Genomic DNA, 25,028 nt, shown 5'->3' with positions numbered 1-25,028 from the left:
AAAAAAAAAAAAAAAAGTAAGGACACCATTTTTAAGCCATCATTGTTTTTAAGCCTGAATTCAAAATATGTTCCTGCACCGTAACTTACAATGATCAGAATATGCTGATACATCATTATAATTTCCATCTTGGGAGAGGGAGACACACTTTCAAGTCAATATTCCTAGGCTATCACCTAATTCTAAATAAATTTCATCACAGAAGACAAACTTTGGGAGGGTAGATCAATATTAATTTGCATTGTTCAAAATGGACACTGTCTTTTTCCTCAAGTTGCAAAGTTTTAATAATTTTTTTTTTTTTTTTTTTTTTTTTTTTCTGTGATGGATCTCACTCTGTCACCCAGGCTGGAGTGCAGTGGTGCGATCTCTGCTCACTGCAAGCTCTGCCTCTTGAGTTCAAGCAATTCTCCTGCATCAGCCTTCCAAGTGGCTAGGATTACAGGTGCCTGCCACCACACCCAGCTAATTTTTTGTATTTTTAGTAGAGACGGGGTTTCACCGTGTTAGCCAGGATGATCTTAATCTCCTGACCTCATGATCCGCCCGCCTTGACCTCCCAAAGTGCTGGGATTACAGGCATGAGCCACCGCGCCCGGCTGAAGAGTATCATGAATTTAAAGCAACAAAAAGAAGGGTCTTTGTTATGTTTGAAATGATACTCATTTACCTGGTCAGTCCGTTAAGAGAGGAAATGGAACTGAAAACAGCCTCTCTGAAATATCCCTAGGCCTGTGCCAATCCAATTAGTCAATTATTATTTGATGCAAATACCCTGCCCCAGGTGACCAGTTGGTGGTTCTCTACTAAACTACATAGCTAATACCATTGAAAGACGGTATCTGCAGAGACCGCTAATCTATGGATGATTCCATCCCAGCTGTTAAGTGACATCACAGATTATGAAAAGAGTGAATTCAGTCATTCAAAGTGAGGAAATTTATTCATGACATACATATAACAACAAATACAAGCATTGAAAGGGGGAAAATACAGTCACTTGACAAGGGGAGGTTTTTGAATCCAATGGGCTTTTTTTCCTGAATGTGGTTTGTGTGGTCGACATCACCTCAGTCTTTTTCTAAATATATCATGCTGCAACATTAAGGTCATCAGAGACCTGTATGCCCATCCAGCAGACAGCAGGACTTTCTTTCCTGTTGCTGCTGACTTGCTGCTGATCTTTCAAATATTTGTTGCTTTCTAAATTGATAGTAGCTTTGTTCTTCCTAATTTCTAAACAATAGAGTTTTCTTGAATACTTCTGCCATGTCTTGGTTGCACTTAACTTGGGATTGTTCACTCGTGAAGACTATTTAATAAAAATGTTACAGGGGCTTCTTCTTTAGTGCCTTTCAACTGTGAACATCTACTGAATGAATTGACACCCCTGGGAATTGATGACTACAAAAGGAGCTCTGTACCTTTCTTGGTTTCATGGATATTAACATTTAAAGGAGTAGGACAGAGGGACAAAGAGGTCTTCAATACAGTCTCTGGGTTTTAGGCCTCACAGTACTAGGTGGACTGTGTTCCCTCAATGCTATTTATTAATCTTGTGATTGACTGCTTGAAACTAAAGGCCTTCTATCTCTTCCTTCAGATCTTATTAATGAAATTCTATCTGACAGTTCATAACCCAGAAAACATCTGTTATCTAATTATTTCTGTTATCTAATCATTTCTGTCTACAGAGCCTTCTTTTCCAAATGTAAACCTGTATCCAAACTTCCATAATGTCCTTGGCAGATTTACGTGGCCATATTTATTAGAAAGTATTTATAAATAATGTAGTCATTCTCTATATGCCACACTTAGTAGAGAAAAACAGATCACATTATTAGACAAAACAAGCCAGAAAATGTAGTTTGAGAGACTGAGAAAGCATCGAATGGATCCTTTTTCAGATTGAAACTGCTCCTTTAACATAAATGGGTTCAAAATTGGACAGAAAATGCTTATGCAGCCTTAGAAACAAGGGAAAGAAGCTTCTTATAGGTCAATTACAGAGGCGCTAAATCTTGTCCTAAGCTGTTAATGTTATACTTTGAGAGAAGAAAATGTATCCGTGACCACCAAATTGAGCCTTCACTCAAATTAAAAAGCAGGAAAAAAAAATGTGTTTGATGGCCATTCAACAAATCTGTTCATGGTCTCACCTTTTGGAATACTTTCTTATATGTACTTCGGCTTTCCCTGTCCTCAACTCTGGCCCTGTCATTCTCCTATGGCAGGCATCCCAACCCATGCTCTATCCCATGATACAGCCATCCTCGTGGTCTACTTTTCTGGTGGCATCCATGCTGAGAACTTTTCACAACTTCTGGTTTTAATCAAAACTTTTATCTAATCAATCCTTCTATCTAAATAAGTTTATGCTAAGGCATTATAAAAACTGGAGATGACCTGCTCAGATTATTCCTGCCAGGGCTATTTGTATTCCAATAATATCATGATGTCTTGAGCACAAGACATTACTTCCAGTTCACTAATCGATGGGCCTAGTGGCAGGCAAGTGAAATAAATTGGGAGGATGAGTGCATAGGGTGGAATTCCCTGACTTTCTGAATAAAACAGTTCGTTCAATGGCAGATGGTTCAAGTTTCCCTTGCCTTTTACACTTGCCACCTATACCTGTTAAAATCACATTTGTAAACTGATGACTGTTTCCATTAGCAACCTGGGGACCCCACCTGACAAGGAGCATGCACTACTCCTAAATACACTCTGTAATTTTTAAGCATCAAACATATGCTAAACTTCGATTTACTTTCTTATCTACTAGAGTTTAAGAGGTTTTTTTTTAATGGACTATTCAATATTTGAATTTAATTTACCAAATCTACCCAGGTAAGGGGTTTTCCTTGTTCAGAAGACTTATGATTTACTCTTCCTTCCTCTCTATAATCTTTGAATGAAATTTAAAAAAAAACTGATTTCTGTGTGTACCTACAATTTCCTACTTAAATGCGGTTCTGAGAAAAATTTCATTTCCCTATCTGCATTTATTTGAGTTCAGTTTAATTGCAATGACAGAAATAATACATATTGTACATAACATATATGTGGTCTTAAACCTTATAGTGTCTATTTCTAATTCTAGGGTGCAATTAAAAGGAACTTATCCAGTAAGTATATCTTAGCTACCAGAAATAGCGTATGATTTAAAAGAAAGAACAGTTCCTTGGATCTTGGAGTATATATGCATATGAATTATGCATTCCCGGGCTTAATTTTTAAGACTTACAAATTTTTTACTTTTACAGCAAAGAATTCTTGTAATGATAGAGGGCCCCTGTGGGTTCTGAGTGATTAATGTTTAAGTTCTGAAAATAAATACGTTTTTGGAAAAGCATTGCTATTTTCTTTCTATATTTGTCAACTCTTGCTGTATTATTTAACTTTAGAAATGAATTTAATCAAGTGTGTATTTGTTGCTGGGGGTGGGAAGAACAGGCGGGCAGAAGGAACTGAAAGTAGAAGCAACTTACCCATTCTTGTGTTATTTGATATGAAAATTTTGGTCAACCAAAGCGATATGATATAGTTTATAATACACATAGGGCACAATTTTCCTCTGCTGGATACAACACATCCTAGGAAATTCTAAATTCATGTTTCATAGTTAAAGATACAACATTTTCTTGGCATTTCAAGAAAAGAACAGGCAGAGAATGCTGGATTCATGTCCTACACATATGGCCTGGCTTAGTATTCTCTTCATTGGAAAGCAGAACCAGTCAAGGCAGCAGACATTCCAAGAATGGTGTGCTCTTTCACTAAGTGCTGCACTATCCAGATCTTCTATTTGATGGCTTGTCACGGAAGTTCTTTAGTTAATGAGGTTTTACAAATGCCAGAGAAAACACCACTACATATGCCTAATATATGGCTGTTGCATTGCCAGGAGAGATGGTTTGTTTTGCAAAGTTTTCATACTGAGTTGCTTATTGATGGGACTTAAATCTCTAAGTGTTTCCAAATGTAGGTTATAAGACATATCAGGGAATGGTAAAAATATGTCTAAAAAGTTCCTTTGTCTTGTGCATCAGGTGAAGAAGTGGCAAGACCCAGGCGTTCCACACCAACTCCAGAACTTATAAGGTGAGTGTGAAAGACATTAGTTGTGTTTTATGCAAGGCATCATGAACTTTTAACAATTAAGCAAATCTCCTTTGAGTTAAATTCTCAGCTCCCATTAACAAAGGCTCTACCAAAATATATCAGTCCGTATATCCACATCATGGTCAAATATGTTATTATTTTTGAAAAGTGCAGCCCAAGGGAGACCTTTAGGGAAATATTCTGCACTTATCTGAAGTAACTGTCTATCAGAATGTGCAGGCCCCTTCCTGATGGGACAGCTAAAGTTCTCTCTAAAAACGACTTTTGGTGTCTGGAATGCTGATCTTCAATATTATTATATTGCCCCACAAAAGAAGCCTTTTAGTTGGATACCATCTCATGATGCATTCCACCTGCCACCCACCAAAGGAATCTTCCATTCTGTTTTTAGTTTTTGGCAAAGCATTGTATTTTACAGTATATTCTGTGGGTTAGGTAAGTATTGTACAAATGGGCATTGTTTTATAAAAAGACTGCTATTTCTATTTAAAAGCTGAATTATTTTCGATCTTTATCCTCCTCCAACCTCTCCCCTCTCCTCTTCACCCGTTGCCCCTTACCATACCATACAGACCTCATTGAGATCAATGAGGGGAATCAGATTTGGAGAAGAAATGAAGATAATTATGCATCATTTTCTTAATAATCAGTCTGGAGTAATAGTTAAGAGAAAGGATGCAAGTTTAACTTATCCTCCTGTTTTCCCTGATTTCACAATACTTCTCTTTCTGAGATTTACTGTATTGGGGTATTAGGAGGTTACAACTAGTCTACTAAAGGATGAAACTTCTCGGTGGCTTTTTACCTAATATCCCTATGCTTGACTTTCACTAATTATAAACTGCATTAACTACAACACAGAGATGTGGTGAAATCAAATATAAATGGTACTTGAGGTCTCAGAGAAAGGTGCTTTGCAGTAAACTCAGCTCTAGTATTATCTCTTCTAGGTATAGAGAATCAGGATGCTTTGAAAGAGTTATTCTCTTTCAACTTATTTCTATTGGATGAGCACCTCAGTTCTCCACTGAGAACTAAGGATCTCACCTTCTACGAATTCTTTTGTCCCATAATACATCTGACTTCCTTATAAAATACTTTCTAGTCCTAACGGGGCTTATATACACATGCATGCATGCATGCACTAGTGCACACACACACTTGTTTTACTGAGAAAAATATTTGAAAGTTTGTGTATCTTTTTGAGTATTAATTTTGAGCCCTTTCTCTGTATTTTGCCTTAATGTGTGTGATTTAGCAAAAAGCCTCCTGATGACACTACGGCCCTTGCTCCTCTCTTTGGCCCACCACTAGAATCAGCTTTTGATGAACAGAAGACGGAAGGTAGGAAAAGAAACTCCATATATTATAGATTTGTTTTTTCTTTTATTGAAGTACAACTTTTCTAGATTAAATGTATGTATTTTGAGGTATGTTTTAAATATATTATCTTCATGGGCAAGAAAAGTTTCAATATAGGTGTGTTGTCAAGAACAGAAGTTTAGTTTGCAAATCTGTATTATTTTAGGATTTGAAACATTACTAACATTGCTGACTTCAAAAGAAGTCAGTAAAAATTACTGCAAATCTACACAAACCCCTGTCACGGAGTAAACACTCTGGGAACCAGACCATCATCATTTGAGGTATCAACAGAATCACAAATGGAGACAGACATTCATACACCCGTCATTGTCACTGTCGTGATCTAGCCTCCCTGACCTCTTTCCCACCTCATAATGAAGGCTTCAATTGGATTGCTCACAACAGTCATTGTTTGCTGGCTGAAGACCCAGGAATGACCTTGAATCATTTAGAAACTTAGAAATAAGACCAGGCGTGGTGGCTCACTCCTTCAATCCCAACACTTTGGGATGCTGAGATAGGATTGTTTGAGCCCAGGAGTTTGAGACCAGCCTGGACAACATATGGAGACCCCATCTCTACAAAAAAAAATTTAAAAATTAGCTGGGCATGGTGGTGCACGCCTGTAGGCCCAGCTCCTTGGGAGGCTGAGGTGGGTGGTTCACTTAAGCCCAGGAAGTCAAGGCTGCAGGGAGCTGTGATCACACCATTGCACTCCAGCCTGAGCAGCAGAGCAAGACCCTACCCCAAAAAAAAAAAAAAAAGAAAAGAAAAGAAAAGAAAATGCTACTGAAGAAATGTCTTTATTTCTGCCATTATTTTGAGTTTACCTAGTAAATATTTATTCCTAGAGTTAAATATTTAACTTTTTTAAATTAACCATGTTTTTGGATGGCTGTAAATACTGTGTACCTTACTGATATAAAATCAGCTCTCTATAAAATGCATCTTATCTATTCCCGAAATGTGTTTACATCTAATGCATGTATCTCCAGTAGCTATGTTTGGTAATATAGAATGTTTCTATAAAAATTATTTGACTTAGGGGCACCATGGTAAATGTATAATAACATATTATCTTTCTAGGACCTATTGGTCTTAAGGTTAAAGATGGCAAGAATTAGAAGCATAATGGGTAGAATAAGCTACATTAACAAAGATGCCTCAAGTACAATAAATTAAACAAGATGGAATCCTATTACTCTTTCATGTTAACAGTCTAGAAGTAAACAATATAGGATTGGTAAAGTAGCTCTGCTGTCTTTAAAATGTTACTTTTATCTCTGGCTCCAAGGTGGCTGCTGTAGCTCTCCTCCTCTCCCATTCAGAAGAGAGGAAGTGGGGTAAGGACCACTGGAACTCACTGCTAACTATTCTAAGAGCAAAACTAGAAGAGACACAGGTCACTTCCTGCCAAACCCCACTGGAGAGAATTGGGTGCCATGTAGCCAGCTAAAATTCCGTTACTATAGAAGAACTGGAGAATGAATTCTGGGAGGTAGCCATCAGTCAGCCACACCTCAATATTTTCAATGATTTTGTTAGGAAAATGTACAAAGAACATTTCTAAATACTCCTTTAGTGATATAAATGCCCATAACTTAGAATCCCTATGTAAAAGTGCCCTTGCAGTGAGGCTATCAGTTTCCTTATTAAATCATCTGCTATCAATCTCACTTTTAATGACATATTGTATGGTTACTGGAGAGGGGATTTGATTGGTTGCACCTAAATCTGCCCATTTAAGGAATCCCATAACTATACGGAAACTTTATATAAAGAATAGAAATCATTCTTTAAAAATCAAAGCTGTGTTCCACATTGAATTCATGAAGAAGATGCTGCTTCATATCTTTGGAGAATGTTTGTGTTCATGTTAAAACAGAGCGAAGACCACCTCTGAGGCCTATGGTGGAGAGGAGATACCTACCTAGACCTGTCCGTGATTGTGGCCTCAATTGTTCTTTAGATGATTTCAGCCCCTGAACTTCTATAAAGTTCCTGCCTTTGCACCAGTCACACTAGCTTTTTCAATACCCACACTTCCTTTTCGTATCTACTCATTCTTCATTAGATCGATTTATCTTTTTCTTTCTGTCTTCCTTTTTTTTTTTTTTTGGACAGGATCTCACTCTGTCACCCAGGCTGGAATACAGTGGCAAGTTCTTAGCTCAATGCAGCCTCGACCTCCCACAGCGATCCTCCTGCCTCAGCCCCCCGAATAGCTGGGATCACAGGCACATGCCACCCCACCTGACTAATTTTTGTACTTTTTGTAAAGACTGGGTCTCACCATGTTGCCCAGCTGGTCTCAAACTCCTGGACTCAAGTAACCCTCCCACCTCGGCCTCCCAAAGTGCTGGGATTACAGCTGTGAGCCACCATGCCTGGCCTAGAAAGATTTTTCTATCACTAGTTGAAATGGTGTGGGGGAAAAAATATGTATTTTAGAGTTAGGTCTGCTGCATCAGATCTTAGCTCTTCTGCTTTTACCATGGACACTTCATTAAACCACTCCAATCATTAGTTTCCTCTCCCATAAGTGGTACTGGTCTCAACCACGTGGTGGCGGTGTGAGTATTCGAATAGATAGTAATAGCTACTGGCCTTGTGATACGTGTTTTATATACATTTTATATATACTATATTAATATATCTTTCCTCTGTTAATCCTCTTCATAACTCTCTAAGGCTGCTTTTATTATCTCCACTTTAAACTAAAGGAAGGCAGCACAGAGAGGTTAAGTAACTTGCCAAGGTCCTACAGTCAGTGCAGAGGATAGATTCAAACCACATCCAACTGACTTCTCATCCTATCCTAGACAACATAATGAATGACAGCAGTACTTGCATAGTCCCTGCCACAGGATAGGTGCTGAGAAGCAGTAACTATTTGCATTGTCATAGCTATTTTTAAAAATCAGAACAGAAAGCAGAAAGAAAGAGAAGAAATGTTAAATTCAGTGTCCTTAGGCCCAAAACCTAATTGCCCTATGTTAGGTGTCTAAACACTCATTTTTCTGGTTCTTTTAACATATTCACCAAGCATTTTTAATTTCTTTTTATGATGCTGTAAAAGGTTTATGTAAAAACTCTGTAGAGCCCTTCAGGGATAGGAACAACTGCATATAATGCAGGCATTTCGGTTTTGAAGCATATTCATAGGAGGCTTTAAATAAACGAACTTACAACAAAACAAGTGTTCATGGGGTTAATGTCTGGATTTTCAAATGGGTACCTGAAACAGAGCCAGTACCTGTGCTGATACTCAGAATGTCCTTAAGTGACCACCCAGGAAGAAAATGCAGATTCTGCTCTGAAAGTTTTTATGTAGCTATATGCACACACACAGATACTCCTCCCACCCACACTCTCACCACACTCCTAATTCTATTCTCTGCTTGAAAAGAATAAGGAGCACCACATTCCTAAATTAATGTTTTAGTACTGAGACAAGAGGAAAATAATTTTGTAAAACTCAAATTGAAATTGAAATTTTAAGTTCTAAAGTATGGGGATTTTTTTTAATTCTCCCTGGGAAATCTTTTTTGTTTCCAGTTCTTTTAGACCAGCCTGAGATATGGGGTTCAGGCCAACCAATTAATCCAAGCATGGAGTCGCCAAAGTTAACAAGGCCTTTTCCCACTGGAAGTAAGTTATGTGTCTGCTCTGTCTGGAAAAATAAGTGACTCATTTTACTGTCTGTCTGCAGAGTGAAATTAGGCAACTCTTAGAAAGTCTACATAAGCAACGTTAGAACTCAATAGTATTAAGAAGAGATGTTATTCTAACAGACTTTCAAGTTAAAGAACTCAGGGCAGCTTATGAAGACAGGAAGAAAATAATACAATAAAGCAAATTATTAACCTTGAGTCATAGCCTTTTCTGAAATCCCACATGCTTATTCATTCATTTATTCATTGTATATATTAAGAATAAGAAGCAAGTGAGCTAAAGAAACTACTGCTTTCCGAGCATTAGGCTATCATATAACACAAAGGTGAACAAGTCTGATATGGTCTCTGCTCATCCTGTAGAACAACTGAGGCTGCACTGGACAGAAAGAACACATTAATAGAAAAGAGTGACCATTGGGAAACAAGAGAACCGAGGCTATATGGTAGAGAGAAGCTGAGACAGTAGAGCAGAGTAAATGTATGTGAAAGTTGCCATCAGTCTGGCTTCTTCCAGCATGACCCAGGTGGCTGGGAAAGGAGGTCCTGAAGATCTAGATAACCCTTCACCGGTGGTGGGTTGGGCTATTTGGACTGAATGGATGGTTCATCAGGCAAAGCCACCCTTCTTACAGATTTATTGAATTTCCTTTTCAGTATATTGCCTCTGAAGCATGCCGCCTGTGGAAGGCAGTCTTTGGAGAACTGGATTTCAAAAAGATGTGTTTTGGGAGGAGGGAGATGCAGAGGGTATTTTTGCTCCTTTGGGCTCACATACAGACCAACTAATACTTTTTCCAGTCAGTATCTCCAGAGCTTGCACCTTGGTGCCTAAACATGATCCTGAGAATTAACCGAGGGGATTCATAATCAAAGACGAAGAGGTTGTTTGTTGGAAATATTATTGCTATAAAGCCATGTGATCTAGCCTTTCCAAAGATGTTTCTCTCATTAAACAGAAAACATCATTATCAACAACTTTTAAAACTTCTGAACTTTGAAAATGTATTTTAAAATATTTGAACCACAGTGGCATGATTTTGAATGTTTTCCCTGCAAAACAAAACCAGTGAAAAAGCTGTAACTTCCTTGAAAAGCTTTCTTTACAGATCTGAGCTATACAAGTGATCCCTAGAAAACCCTTTCCTAAATGCCAAGAAAGTAAATGAATTGTTTATGGGGGTGATGTATTGGTTTTAACTATTGGTATTTCAAAGTTGTGAGTCTTAAGTGCTGTGGTTGCACTTAGCACCATGCAGACTGTTGTTTAATTGATGTGCATTGTATGATTCTGCTCATTTTGTAGTTGCAGCATGTTTTCTATTTTAGCTTAGTAGGCTTTTATAGTATTTTATTTGTTTTTATGGTATTTTGTTGATTATGACCTTGATTTTTGGCAGAGATCCTTAATCAGGAGCAGAGCCCCTGATTGACTGTTAACTTCTGTGGGAAAATATGATCCACTAGAGGTGTAGTTTGCAGAAGCTCATAACTAAGATTAAGAACCACATATTCCTAGGCTTTAGGATGAGAGATGTTAGTCACACTTATTGTGTGGAAGAACAGGATGCTACCTAAAAATAATAAATAAAGTACAGGAAGGGGAGGAGGAGGGAGGAATGACAGGAAAAGCTTCTTCCTAATTTAGTCAAGTGGAAGGCACCAGCAAGCACTCCCCAGCCATGTGCCCACCTGCCTCCCTCTGCGTTTAGGTTATGAGAGTGGACGGCATTCAAATTCACAGCTAAACTTTGGGATGGCCTATTGAATTAGTGTGAACTCTTTGAATCTACCAAATAGGGCCAGCGACAAGAAAACATACACTTAAAGAAAGAGGAAGAAGAAATGAACCCATTGAAACAGTAATTTCAAACTTTGCGCACAAAGTGACAAGTCCAACTCAGAAGGGTGAATCTCTTCGTAGGGACCATGATACTTGTTTTGGCTGTAATTTTTGTCAAAGGAATCTGTTCATTTCTCCTTGACCCAAGGAGTTAGTTTGCTTCTAACTTTAAAAAATGTACTAAAATTTAAGAAATATAATTTTGAGAAATCTTTCCCAACTCAATCCGGACACCAAGATCCTGACTGGATTAAAAACCCCTCACAGGAGCCCCCACCCAACCTGTTATTTCCATTTTCAAACCCTCGACTGTAACTGTCAGCTAACATGAGTTCATTCAGTCAGTCATAAATCCCTTGAGGCCAGAGGCTATTTTTATTCAACCCTATGACCCTAGTTCCTAGTACAGGAGGTAGGACATAGTTGTCGCTTGAGGTTTCTGTGTTGAATCATATTTAAATGAATAAAATGGTGATATTATTATTATTGTTGTCCAACATTCTTTTGAAGTTCTCTTGTTCTCATAAAATGGAAGAATCTGAATGGGTTCTGATTCAGTTCTTTGGCTTCAAACTTTAAACAAATAGACCATTGATTGCTATTCCATTTCCAATAGCAGGAATATAACTGAAAGCCCAAATCCTGCTTATTTAAAGTGTACTGTATGGCATAGGAAGAACATGACCAATGATACTTGATTTCTCATCTCTTTGCAGCACCTCCACCACTGCCTCCAAAAAATGTACCAGCTACCCCACCCCGAACAGGATCCCCTTTAACAATTGGACCAGGTATGCTTTCGTTTTTTCAGTTCTGGGATGACGTGTCAAACAGAGCAGTGGCCCTGGATGAACATGCCCTTGATGTGTTGAAAACTGTAGGCTACACAAAAACATTACAATGTTGACATTTAGTTTTGCTTCTATTAGAATTTCTTATGCAGACTTATTTTAAAGCACCACTTCCAGGTTTCACACAAAAAAAATAGTAATAATTTCTCAATTAATTTTCCTTAGTATAATTTTGTTGAATGAGGGCCATTTTGTAAAATGAAAGGAAAAAAAAAAAAACCTCAACATGAAAAGTCATTGTTTAATTAACCCCTCACTTCATTGGATCTCATTTTAATGATTTACAAATTCATAATCTCAAAGCACAATTGGTATTTTTTCAAGACAATTTTGCTAAGACTGAAACTATCTAGTCTATGAAGACATAAAATGGTTCCCAGGGTGTGCAGTATACTGGTGGTGGGGAAATTCTTTTTCCAGTGGTCATTCAAGTATTTATTATCCCATGGCAAAGAGATATGTGAAGACTATGAAATATGGCAAGGAATTGCTACACGCCTGTAGACAGATAATGCTTAAGGCATACCTTTACCATCTATTAAAATCAATACTATGTATTCATACAATTTATAGTCTGCCAAGTCTTACTAGACTAGCAAGTCAAAAGTAGTAATGGCTGTTTTATGTGCCTGGGCCCTTAGAATGTGGTTCTTTATCACCTTCGGAATTCTATTGCAGCTTCATCTTTTGCTATTTATGCAGCCTGGTGAGTTTGATAGCTGCAGAGTGGGGCATTCATCAACAAAAGCAAAAGCAAGATGTAGTCATTTATGAAATTTATATTGACTCAAACCCAATAGAGAGTCATCCAGAGCTTCGTAAGTAAAGATGTTTGCAGGTTCAAGACATTTTGGCCCCTTGTATTTCCACAAATTGTGTTATATATTAATATACCGACTAGCACAAGATTATAAATATTGTGGACCATGAAAAATGCTTCCCCATTTATCTATAGCCTTGGAACCTTGAAAGTTAATTCCTTTCAAACTAGAAATATAGAAATACTAAGATGGCTCATACAGTCCAAAAGTTATATAAAGATAAAGTGACTTCTGCTCATGCCTTCCAGTTGTTTAGGTAACAATTTGTAATGTGAATAATCTCAGGTTTTTAAAAGTGCAGTTCTTCATACAGAGCTGTAGAAGACCGTTTTTAATTTTTTCTCTTATTATTGCTATGAATTAGAAAGAATAGCTTATGCTAATATTTTAGCAAAACAGAGACTTTTCAGTATCATCACATCCTATAGATAAATATCACAGTTATGCCTATGATGTTGACAGGTTAGACTTAATGAGAAAATAAGTTACTTAAAATGTTTTAAATTATTTTCTTCCCTATTAAGCAGGTATATATGTGACGGTTCTAATAAGTAGCAAATGCCTCCTCAATAATCTATGTGTGTTGTGTGTGGGGTGTGTATATCTGTGTTTGTAAGTATCTTTGTGGCAATACCTTCTTAATGCACTGTGTTTCTGGTGTTTTTTAAGTTTGAGGATATACAGCTAAATATGATGTGATCACTTTTTTAAATTAACAAATATTATAATCAGTTTCACCAAAGTCTTGATTTAATATACGAGAGTAGACAATCTTAATAAAATATGAGGCCAGCTTTCACTTCTCAATTCTTTTTATGATGTGTGATGTGTATTTTAGTAGGTCAGATTTTCAGAAGGGACCTTGCTTTTGGAATTTGCAGTCCCAGAGCTTGTACTTCTCTGTGAATCTGACACTGCCTTCTCAAAATGATCATACTTTGTGCACCTGTGAGGAGCCTTTGAGAGCCGTATCATGCATGGCACTTTACATGATGGTCAAAGTAGCCGGCTTGTGCTCAGCTTGCAAAAAAGAGTAAATAATAGCATAAAAATATGATGCTCACTTTATGGAGGGGGGATCTTTCCCCTCACCTTAAGCTCCTAATCCAGTAAAGATATTTTTACATCATGAAGTATACCCACTGAGGCACATCACACAGCAATGTATTTTCCAGTCTTTGACTCCCTCCCTCACTCCCCACACAAATAATAAGTCAATTAAAGTTTAAAATCAACTACTTTAACCACAGGAAATGACCAGTCAGCCACAGAGATCAAAATTGAAAAACTACCATCCATCAATGACTTGGACAGCATTTTGGGCCAGTATTGTCCCCAAGTCTGTTGCTGTTAATGCTGAAGAAAAGTGGGTCCATTTTTCTGATACGTCCCCGGAACATGTTACTCCGGAGTTGACTCCAAGGGAAAAAGTGGTGTCCCCACCAGCTACACCAGACAACCCAGCTGACTCCCCAGCTCCAGGCCCTCTCGGCCCCCCAGGTCCCATGGGCCCCCCAGGGCCTCCCGGGCCTCCTCGCAATGTACCATCGCCGCTCAATTTAGAAGAAGTCCAGAAGAAAGTCGCTGAGCAGACCTTCATTAAAGATGATTACTTAGAAACAATCTCATCTCCTAAAGATTTTGGGTTGGGACAAAGAGCAACTCCACCTCCCCCACCACCACCCACCTACAGGACTGTGGTTTCGTCCCCCGGACCTGGCTCGGGCCCTGGTACGGGGACCACCAGTGGTATGTCTTACGCTTGAGTGTGCTTCTTGTGCCGGGGAATGGCCATGGCTGCTGCAGTATGAGCAACACCCTCCTCCTGCCTGGCAGCTGGCTTCAAGGCTTCAGCCCTCGCTCCTCTGGTCTGGGTGTCCTGTGGCCCCGCAGCATGTCCTAGTCCATCAGATGGTAGATGCTCACAGTCATAGTCCAAGTCTGTGGATGTGTTCTGCCTTGCACTCTCAGCCCTTAGGTGTGCCCTGCCGTCTACCGTGCAGTTAAGAGGTCTTGATTTCTAAAACAAAGCTGTCACGCCATTGTTTGGAATTCAGGAAAGTTCTAGGAAGACAGATTTCACATAGAGTGGGTTTCATGTTAAATGTCTGATTTCCTTGTCGGATGCCCCCACAAAGACACTAGGTTTTGTGGGCCAGTGTGTTGTGTGTGTATGTAGGCAGGAGGAGGCGGGTGGGCTCCTTCTTTTTTTTTTTTTTTTTTTTTTCAATTTTTTTCTTTTCTTTTTTGGTTGTGGAAGAACCACATTAATCCCTTTAATTTCTTTAAAAAGATGTAAGATTTGAAAAGGAGATTTTAGGAAAAGGAAAAAGGAAAAAAAAAAAGAGATACATATATTGCATCTGTAATCTAATCAAGCTGTCACTGAAGACAAACTTGTTCCCTGTTCTCACCAGTTGACACACTCATCAGGCTATGAGGTCAACTCTAAGTGTGGTGACAGGTGATGGACTCTATGCCAATTCTGACATTGAATTTTATTGTTTTTTCCTTATTTGAAGCTTCATTTTGTGTGTTTTAATTATGGTAACACCTACCATGCATACTAAAGCAATATCAAAATTTTCAAATGCATCTTCCCCCATATCATTTATTCCACTCTTGCCCAAATTGTCTGGCAACACCCTCCAGTGCTTTCCTTCCTGTGCATGTGGGTTCAGTTTAGGGGCCTTCAGGGGGTGCCATATATTTGTTTTTCATTTACTGTGAAAGAGGCAATAAAGTGTAAGGTACTTAAATCTAGTAAGAGAGAAATTCTAATATTCAGTCATCATCACTGCCTCTTTCAATGAGGTCTTGCAGTACTTGCTCTGTGCTTGCAAATTCTTCTGTGCTTAAAGTGACAGAGTCCATGGTAATCAAGAAGAGGGCTAGGAGTTCACCTGTACTGCACACAAAACCAGTGTTTTATATCTTTAGGTGTGTATACCTCCAGGTCCTCTTCCCCCCAAAAGGAAAACTATTCAAAATCAGCAAGTATTTTTACCATAAGACCTTTGGGAGCCTTTATTTTGCAAACAAACAATAGAAACTGCAGTTTCTTGTCCTGGGCACCACACTGTTTGTTTGTTTCTTTTCTTTTCTTTTTTTTTTTTTTTTAGACAAGGTCTTGCTCTGATGCCCAGGCTGGAGTGCAGTGGCACCATCTCAGCTCACTCCGCCTCCTGGGTTCAAGCGATTTTCCTTCCTTAGCCTCCTGCGTAGTTGGGATTATAGGTGCGTGCCACCAGGCCCAGCTACTTTTTTCAGTAGAGACAGGGTTTTCAGTAGAGACAGAGTTTCACCATATTGGCCAGTCTGGTCTTAAACCCCTGGCCTCAAGTGACCCACCTGCCTCAGCCTCCCAAAGTGCTGGGATTATAGGCATGAGCCACCACGCCCAGCCCTAAATGCTTTCTGGCTCTAAATGCTTTTTGTACATTATTTCATACAACACCATGTGATAGATACTGTTATCTTTCCCATTTTACAGATAGGAAAACTGAGGCTCAGAGATGTCAAGTAATTTGCCCAAGTTTACAAGCTGGAGGCAATGAACTGGATTCATACTCAGGTCTCTCTGATCTGGAGCCTATGTTGTTAACCAGTGTGCTCTCCAGGCACTTTTGTAAGGTTTGGTCATAAATATTCCAAACTTATTTGACTATTGACACCCATCTACACTGCACAGTGTCATCAACAAGATCACCAAAAGTCTTCTCTCAAAATGTACTTGCCTGTGCTCCTCTAATTCTAGAGGGTTGCAGCATCCATCTCCATCCCTCTGTTGTTCTTTTAGGCCTTTGAGGGGACACAAAGCTCCTTATCTATCTGTAAAGATAATAAAGAACCACTATGTAAATCCTCCAAACCACAAACCCAAAGACATTAGTTGTCCATTATAAAAGAGGGGTGTGTAGTTTTATTTTCTATGCAGCTCTCCTAAGCCAGGCTCTCAGACTCCTGAAAGGACATTTAAAGAATACCCACCTCCCTCCAAGGGTAGGCCACAATGCTCTCCTCAAAGGAAACACCTTTATCAGGAATAGAGAGGACAGGTGGCTTTGGTAATTCATCTGTGTTTCATCTAACACCTTTCATAAAGTTCTTGAAGATATTTGTTCAACTGAATTTATCACTGATCTAATTAGGAAGAAAGGAACTTTTGTTTTCTTTCTGGAATTTTTGAGAGTTTTGTTGTGATTTTAATGTTTAGCTTCCATACCCTTATTTGAAATTATTTTAAAATGTCACCAGTAAAGACTCTTGATCTTAATAATTGAGCTGGAAAAAGCTTGACTTTACTGGTATTAAAAGATTGGATTTCTAAGTAAAAGATTGAACTGGGTCACTGAAGCGTGTGAATAAATAAAACACTGCGGCATGATCTCCTTAATTAAGTCCCAGTTTATTTGCTGCTTAATCTTTTATTGATGGAACATTTACAAGCTAGAAGAAATATAAATTTAAGATTGAAACAATAGGGTATGGCCTCATGTTTTAAAGATTAGCAATGCTTCTCACTACCTGCTTTTTATAACATTAGGCCTGATGAAACTAACTTTCTTGTACTTCTTGAAGCATATTTAATTGTATACCATTATGCACTCACTTTTAAAATTTTATCTACAGCAAGGTGACTGTCACTGACCAAGTATAGACAGTACTGATAACCTTGTGAGTCAGAAGAGGCACCTGCTGTTGAAAAGCAGTTGGAAGTTAAGAATTTGCTCCAATAACTTCGATTTCCTTATGGCAAAAGTTATAAATACCTATTTTGGCCAGAACAGTACTTTACTGGAATGCAGATGCTGGTTCTTGGCAAAGGCTATCTCTTCTCCCATGTGGGTTGTGTTCCAGAGGCCGGGGGGAAAAGAGTTTTGTTGGCTTGCACCATGTTTGAGGGCCAGGGAAAGAAAGGAGTAAGTAAAGAAAGAATGTTCAGTGCAACATTTTCCAACTTGGTAAACTAAAGATGTTATACGCAAACACACAAGTCAATAAACAAATTAGTCTGAGCTACCTGGGGTTGAATTAACTGAATATATTTTCTAACTACAAGTCTTTTAGAGCAGCAATGTCCAATACAGTAGTGCCTAGCCACATGGGGTTATTTTAATTATAATTTTAGTTGCTTAACATTAATATAAAAAGTTCATTCTTTAGATACAGCAGCCATAATTCAAGTGCTCAGTGGCTATATGTGGCTGGCAACTATCTTATTAGACAGTTCTAGAATATTTTCACCATTGCAGAAAGCTCTATTAGTAATGTTTCAGTGCTTTTAATGTGTTAGTCATCAAAAAGGGAAACATAGCATATAATCATTTACATACATATTTAATGGTTTGTTCAAAGAAATGGTATAATTATGGTGTAAGAAACATAATTTGGGAAAGGTTGCTTAGTTCTTCACGTATCTCAAAGTGCATATGTTTTTAACTCACTTGATTCTCCCAGCAACAGCATGAACTATTAGCCTCATTTTGTGGATTAGGAAACTGAAGCTCAAAAAGGTAACTTAGCTGTAATCACAAAGCTAGTAAGTAGCAGAGCCAGGATATGGCCCCAGATCTGTTGGATTCCACGGTTTGTGCCTTGGCCACGTCTCCCAGCTGCTTCCACTGCTCCAGCCCAACACACACATAAAAAAAGAGATGAAAGTTGAAGCGGTAGATACGTGGTCTTCGGGGTTGCCAAAGAAACTGATTAAACCAGCTTGAGAACAACAAATGGATTGAGAGCATGTCAATGGTTGCCAACCTTTTTTAATTCACAAAACTCAGTGTTTTGGGGGGTTTTAAAGTTAAACCTTAAACAGTGGTGCTGTCCAAATCATTTTCCAGCATTGTTCTGGAAATAAACACTTTTTAAGGGGGAAATGAAAATGCAGTTGAAAATTGAAGAGTGAGGATAGAGATGTGCACATGATAGCCATCTACACTAATAAAATGTGAAACAATTGAGTAATTTCACAAAAGTATGTGAAGCCTTAGTTCAATTGTGAAATACCCCTCAGGCCCTGAATATATCCTCTGCTAAGCCTCAGGGTTTGGTCAAGCAGGGTTTTAACTGAAATATCCTTGTCCTTCAAGCTGCAAAACAAATCAATTAATTCAATTCAGTACAGAAAAAAGTGATTTCAATGGGGCATCCATAAAGGGAAACAATTAACTTTTCAATGAACAACTTTTTTTTAACTTTGTAGTTGTATTTGTATCAAAAAACACAATCTTAATCATCATCACCAATATCTACTACTTTCTATTTGTGTAGCATTTTATATAGTCAACATTTTCATAAGCATTTTCAATTTTATTTGTTACAAATACCTTGTAAGGTAGAAACAATGTCTCTTAAAACAAGGAAGCTGAGGTTTCAGGCCAGCAGGGCCAGAACTCAAATCATCTGGTTCTTCATCCAGTGTTTTTCAGTATTCCACGCTGCCTTGGTGGTGGCTCCTTAGTACTTTCCCAGGCATCACTGAAAAGAGTTTAAAATTTTTTTGTTCTGGAACATGTAGGAAAAGGATAAACAGTTGGCTTTTTTTAAGAATTATTCAAAAGACTATTTCTTGGAAACAGACCCACAGATAGACATTTTGGGCCTTTCCTATGGCATGGTTTTCACAAAGCTAAATAGAACACCTCCTCCTCCATCACCACCAAAAAAAAAAGTTCTGAGACTTCACTGTTTAAAGATTTATTGATCTCTATGCTGTTGCTTCTGTCTTCTGAAAATATCCTGGGTGTAAATCTACTAACACAATAATCAAAAGAAAACTTTGTAGCGGGACCTGTCAAAACATACCTTTTTTTAAAGAGAAGATTAGCCAAAGACTAAAAACATCTATGTTGAGAGAGAGATGTGCAAGCCAAGCAAAAATAAGAACAGACTGTATGGAAAATGTGGGACTCTCCACCACAGTCCATCTCAAGCTATAAGAGATTGCATTTAAGGGCGTGAGCTTCAGAGGTACATACACAGTTTTAGCTATATGACCTTAGACAAGTTACTGAACATCTCTGAGCTTCAGATTCTGCATAGATACCTAACAATACCTACCTCCAAAGCTTGTCAGGGGAATCAGATAATATGTGTAAAGTGCTTAGCATAGACCCTGGCCCAGTAGAGAAAAAAAGTAAGAATACAGGTGGTAGTGATAGAGGAAGGTGGAGATAGAGAGGGAGCGGGGGTAATAATTAGTAGGTTTCACACTAATGTGATTACACATAGAATAAACAGCACAGAAAAACACACTCAGGATTTCAGATTATTTAAACAAAAGGCGCAAGGTTTAATCCCCAGGGACTCTCTTAAAACACAGCAGATTTCTGAAATGATAGGTTTTGCTGCTCAACTTCAAAGCTTTTGAGAGTCTGAGAATTTGGAGACTGAGATGCTGATATAAAAACTCTCCAGAGAGCCCAGTTTTGTGGTGTGTTGTTTGGGAGGTGGTAAGGGGTGGCAGGTATGGGGATGAAGTGTGGATATTTTCCCAGGGCAGGATTTCTTAGAATTTTCTTGGGATGATTTGAGACCTGTGTTTCTAACGGAAGTGACAAACACTTCAGGAGTAGTCGGAACTTTTCTGAACAAGAACGGTTTGAACATTGATTTGACTTTTTAAAGGTTTTTAGTAAAGTTTCCCTGTGTATCTCAGACATACGACTGAAGTCAGGCAGATTCCTGAATCCAGAGACCCCACTGGTGTGCTGACTGATGTGCATGCCAGCCTCTGTGTGTCTTCTGTGTTTCATACGCTTGTCATTGACAGCCAGAAAAGTAAATCCAAGAGGCTCTTTCAAAAATCATCATGGGCAAACTCTGCATTGACAGATTCCCAAGCAGCCTCCTTCACAAAATAAAATCCTCTAAATTCAGTGCATTTCTGTTATTAAGATTCTAAATACAAAGTATTCATGCAACATCTAATTTATTTTCTTGTATTTTGTCTTTTGCTTACCATCCAGTGTTTGGATACGTTAATAAAGTTGGTGCTCATAGTTTAACTACAGTCAAAAGCACAATTCTCTTAATCACATTTGAAGAAGAAAAACCTAAAGTGGAAAAATCATTCATCTTCCTTCAAGTTCTAACCCCCATTTTCATCTTGGACATAAACAAATTCTAAATACATGCAAAATGCAAGAGAATTTATTATGTGTTTAGTGTGTATATGATGATAATGAAAGGTACCTACCACGCAGTCAAGAGTCTTAAGACCTTACCTTCTGTCATAGAGCAATAAAAGGATTTACCTTTCACTGGGTGTCACATGACAACAAAAGGCAATGAGCTTCTGCCATCAACCGTAGTGGAACTGAGTAATTTTTTTTCTTTATTAAGAAAAAAAAAGAGAAAAAACAAAATGCTACAGTATTTAGTGTAGTAACTGCCAAGGCAAAAAAAAAAAAAAAAAGTGTCCGGGTCTGGCATTGTACTGTGATAACAACGCTTTGGCCCCTGTGTTTCCAGCCATTTTAATACCAGCTTGTTTTCAGGTGCATCATCCCCTGCTCGACCAGCCACTCCTTTGGTTCCTTGCAGCAGTACCACTCCACCTCCACCCCCTCCCCGGCCTCCATCCCGGCCAAAGCTACCACCAGGCAAGCCTGGAGTTGGAGATGTGGTATGTTCCCTTCTGCTCTGGCTTGCTCAGAAACAGTAAGAATGACAAACAGAAGCTCCAAATGCCTTCAGGTCTAAGCGTTTAGAGAACTTGTACAAACAACCCTGACAGGTGGCATCTGAAAAACAGTCACTGCGGTATGAGTGTACATTTCAACCCTCCTCAAATTTCTGCCATCTTTCAAGCCAAGGTCTAAAATGACAGGCATGGTACGCTTGGGCCTTCATCTCTCCTACAGTGGGTTAGATGCAAATGATGATAGTAACATTCAATAGCACTAAATCCTTTAGAAAGAGAGCTGTTTCACAATATTTGTCTGATATTAGAAAACTCCAAGAGAGGGCAAATCCTGATTTCTGATCCCAGAATGCAGATGACTTATTGTTAGTAGGCACACTATGTGAATATACAGTGAAGGAGTGGTGGCTTGAGGAATTTGTTGCAGAAGTTTCTTGCCGTGTGTTTTAAGGCTGAGGAGTGGAAAACATTCTGTGTGAACAATTAAGAGAGACTTGTGGCAGAGGTAGATTTCTTTGGCATTTGCACACAGGAGTCACAAACAAATGATGTCCATAGTATTTGGCTGAGCTAGCACAGTACAGTATTTTTGTATTTTGTTAGCTTTAGATGAGTATGAACTCTCACTCTGTGTTACCTGCTGAGTCCCTGAGGGCATGTGAGTTCGGTCCTGAAACAGACCCACTGACCATGTCACAGATCCCAGCTTCTGTAAGCTCAGGTTTAGCATGTTATGGTTTATCGTTTCTCCAGCTCCATTCCACAAACTCTTGTATAGATATAATTAATTACAGTGTAAAAATGGTGTCGTCTATTCTTTAAAAACCTAAGTTGTCGTATCGGAGGTTGGGAGACATTAACAATATGGAACGAAAATGCTGCAACCTGTGTATCTAACTTTTCATCTCTTTTCTTCTCCTTACAGTCCAGACCTTTTAGCCCTCCCATTCATTCTTCCAGCCCTCCTCCAATAGCACCCTTAGCGCGGGCTGAAAGCACTTCTTCAATATCGTCAACCAATTCCTTGAGCGCAGCCACCACTCCCACAGTTGGTAAAAATTCTCTCCTCTCTTTTAATCCGTTTGTGGTTTTGACTGGCTATTTTTAATTGTCTGAAATCCCCAAGGCCCTGTGTTTCTGGTTGAAATTGTTTTGCTGTGTGTTTTGCTACTATTACCTGACTCTTCTTTTAAAACCACCTTCTCAGCAAAGGAGACAAAGTGCTTTACCTAAGCAAATAAACAAATACAAGAACATTAACACCTGTGTTTTGCAGGAATTTCCTTATGCTGTTCCATACAGAGTTATTCAAAAAATAAGGAAGAAATCGCCAAGGAAGGTCTTGTAATTTAGATATTATTTCTTAAATAAAAATGTCTCCTTTGAGGGGAAATGTTTGTTTAAATTCCAACCATGTACCACATCAGAAATCACAAAATTTAGAACTTGTATTTTCTTGAAGCTTTCATTTCTTCATCGTTTTTGGTTGTCCTTATGTTGACAAATGGTATAAACATCGGCATTGTGAGACTTGAGCAAACTTTTCGACATTTTTTTTTCTAGTGCTTTTCAGTGATGTGTGGTCAATTTTCCCAGAGAAATAAGTCGTTGGTGGCATTTTCAGGAAATGCCTTTATGCCTCTTTCCTTATGCTGTGATGAAAATGAAGAGTTGAGAATGGCTGTTCAGCTGGATGGTTTTCCAAGGTTTCAATGCTTCATTTTGCCTGGAGTATCACTCCCCTTTCCAAAGCTGGTCTCTCTCTTTTTCCACCTCCCAGCAGGAGACAAGGTCCTGTTGCCTCTCTCATTTTTTGCATGGTGTCTCCCACCTAGGGCTTTCCCATTCCATTTTTCCCATGGGATTCCCATTCCCCGTTGTCTTCCTTTATTGTCGGAACTCCCCTCCGGCTCTTCCACAGTGTAAACCACTTGGCCCATCCCACACTGCTTGGGAGAATGGTTAACTAAAGCTAAATAAGTTCCTTCTGCTACTCTTGGAAGAGTAGACCGCACAGTTGCCTATGTGAGAAGTAGCTTGATCAAAGTCTGAAGGCCTTCTGGAGAAAGAACTGCCTGTTTTCCCAGAGAAATAAGTTAAGGTGTGCCTCTTAAGTCCCCCAGAGGAATTTCAACTACATCACATGCTTTATATTTTTAATCAGATCCTCCCAAAAGAATCTTTCAAGTTTGGTGAAAATAGAGCCAGCTACCTAGTTTCATGTGTGTTAGCAACAGACAGATATTTAACATTATTTATGTAGCCAAGTTTGTTCCTGTCTGCAACATCAATTGGGGCAATTTAGGGCTTCCTATCTTTCAATGCCTAGTAACTCATTCCCCTCTGTTTTGTTTGTTTCTGTAACATTTTTTTTAATTCTATCTCCTTAATACTCCTTGATTGCTATAAGCCATTCCCCACACTGTCACTCTTTTTCAAGATTAGTTGTTTCACCTCCTTCATGTGATTTGCCTTGTTGGTCAGAGAGGAAAGTAAGAGTAAACTGTCACTCAGAAACCTGGCCCCAAGTGACCTCAGATAAACCTGTAACATGTTCTTTCAATGCACTATGATTCATAGAGAAAATAGCACACACAAAGAATTTGAACTGGCCAAGCGCAGTGGCTCATGCCTGTAATCCCAACACTTTGGGAGGCTGAGGAAGGTGAATCACAAGGTCAGGAGTTCGACCAGCCTGGTCAACATAGTGAAACCCCGTCTCTACTAAAAATACAAAAATTAGCCGGGTGTGGTGGCGGGCACCTGTAGTCCCAGACACTCGGGAGGCTGAGGCAGGAGAATCCCTTGAACTCGGGAGACGGAGATTGCAGTGAGCCGAGATTGTGCCACTGCACGCTCTAGCCTAGGTAACAGAGCAAGACTCCATCTCAAAAAAAAAAAAAAAAAGAATTTGAATTTTGTGCATATTTGTACAATGTGTTTCTATACTCTCTGCCGCAGAAATCTCAAATCCTGGCCAGAAACTTTGATCCTTAACACATTTAGTATGGGTTCTTTCAAGATGAACCAGAGTGAGTTTAAAAAAAATATAGCCATGTAAGACAATAGTCACATTGCTTTATTACTAAGGAGCATACTGATTCAATCTGTTTGATTTTGTTGTGTTTATTTGGTGTCCATCTTCCTGCTGAATTCCTCACCCTCCTGCTCTGTCTTTTCACCTGCTGTGGGTCACCTGACAGCCACTTTTCTCTGAAGTAAATATATTGTCAAGACTGACTGTCCCCAGGCTTCCTGTGCACTGCTCTTCCTCTCCGGAGAGGATGCGCTTCGGCTGTTTAACACCAAAGGGCCTAATCACGACTGACTTGGAATGTCAACTTAATGTAGTCAAATGGTGTGAGGGAGGTAGAGAATTTCAGCAGCAAATTCTCTGAGGTTGATAGCTCAACATTTCCCTCCCACCACAATACTTTTTTTTGACATTTCCTATGGTACTTGAGCCAAAATTGGGGCAAATCTAAAGTAATTCAAGAACTAAAGTTTTAAGACCAAGTCTAAACCTTCTACACAGCAATTCATGTAAGAAAATACCCCTAAATGACTTTGGATATGAAATGTCTCATGACAGCTGTGATTACACAATAGCAAGTCTGATGCCACAGCTGAAAATAGGACTTTTTGTGTATTGTCACACTCGCATAAGGAAGAGCTCCTATACAACTGCCTTTTACTGAA

At 38.8% G+C, this 25,028-nt stretch overlaps 1 protein-coding gene across 1 annotated transcript in view; it reads left to right on the top strand.

Moving 5' to 3' along the window:
- The window catches only part of SGIP1 (SH3GL interacting endocytic adaptor 1), a 224,447-nt gene that overhangs the window by 142,621 nt on the left and 56,798 nt on the right, over positions 1 to 25,028 (top strand). Inside the window, 9 exon segments of the mRNA XM_017877177.1 lie at positions 3,104 to 3,128; positions 4,053 to 4,104; positions 5,384 to 5,469; positions 9,049 to 9,141; positions 11,724 to 11,798; positions 13,930 to 14,005; positions 14,007 to 14,428; positions 21,184 to 21,311; positions 22,255 to 22,381. Coding sequence (XP_017732666.1) covers positions 3,104 to 3,128; positions 4,053 to 4,104; positions 5,384 to 5,469; positions 9,049 to 9,141; positions 11,724 to 11,798; positions 13,930 to 14,005; positions 14,007 to 14,428; positions 21,184 to 21,311; positions 22,255 to 22,381 — 1,084 coding nt within the window.

The sequence above is a fragment of the Rhinopithecus bieti genome, unplaced genomic scaffold (genome assembly GCF_001698545.2).
Source record: "Rhinopithecus bieti isolate Rb0 unplaced genomic scaffold, ASM169854v2 scaffold_6380, whole genome shotgun sequence".
NCBI lineage: Eukaryota > Metazoa > Chordata > Mammalia > Primates > Cercopithecidae > Rhinopithecus > Rhinopithecus bieti.
The sequence above is the reverse complement of the archived record's forward strand: the minus strand, read 5'-3'. Positions and strand labels throughout refer to the sequence as shown.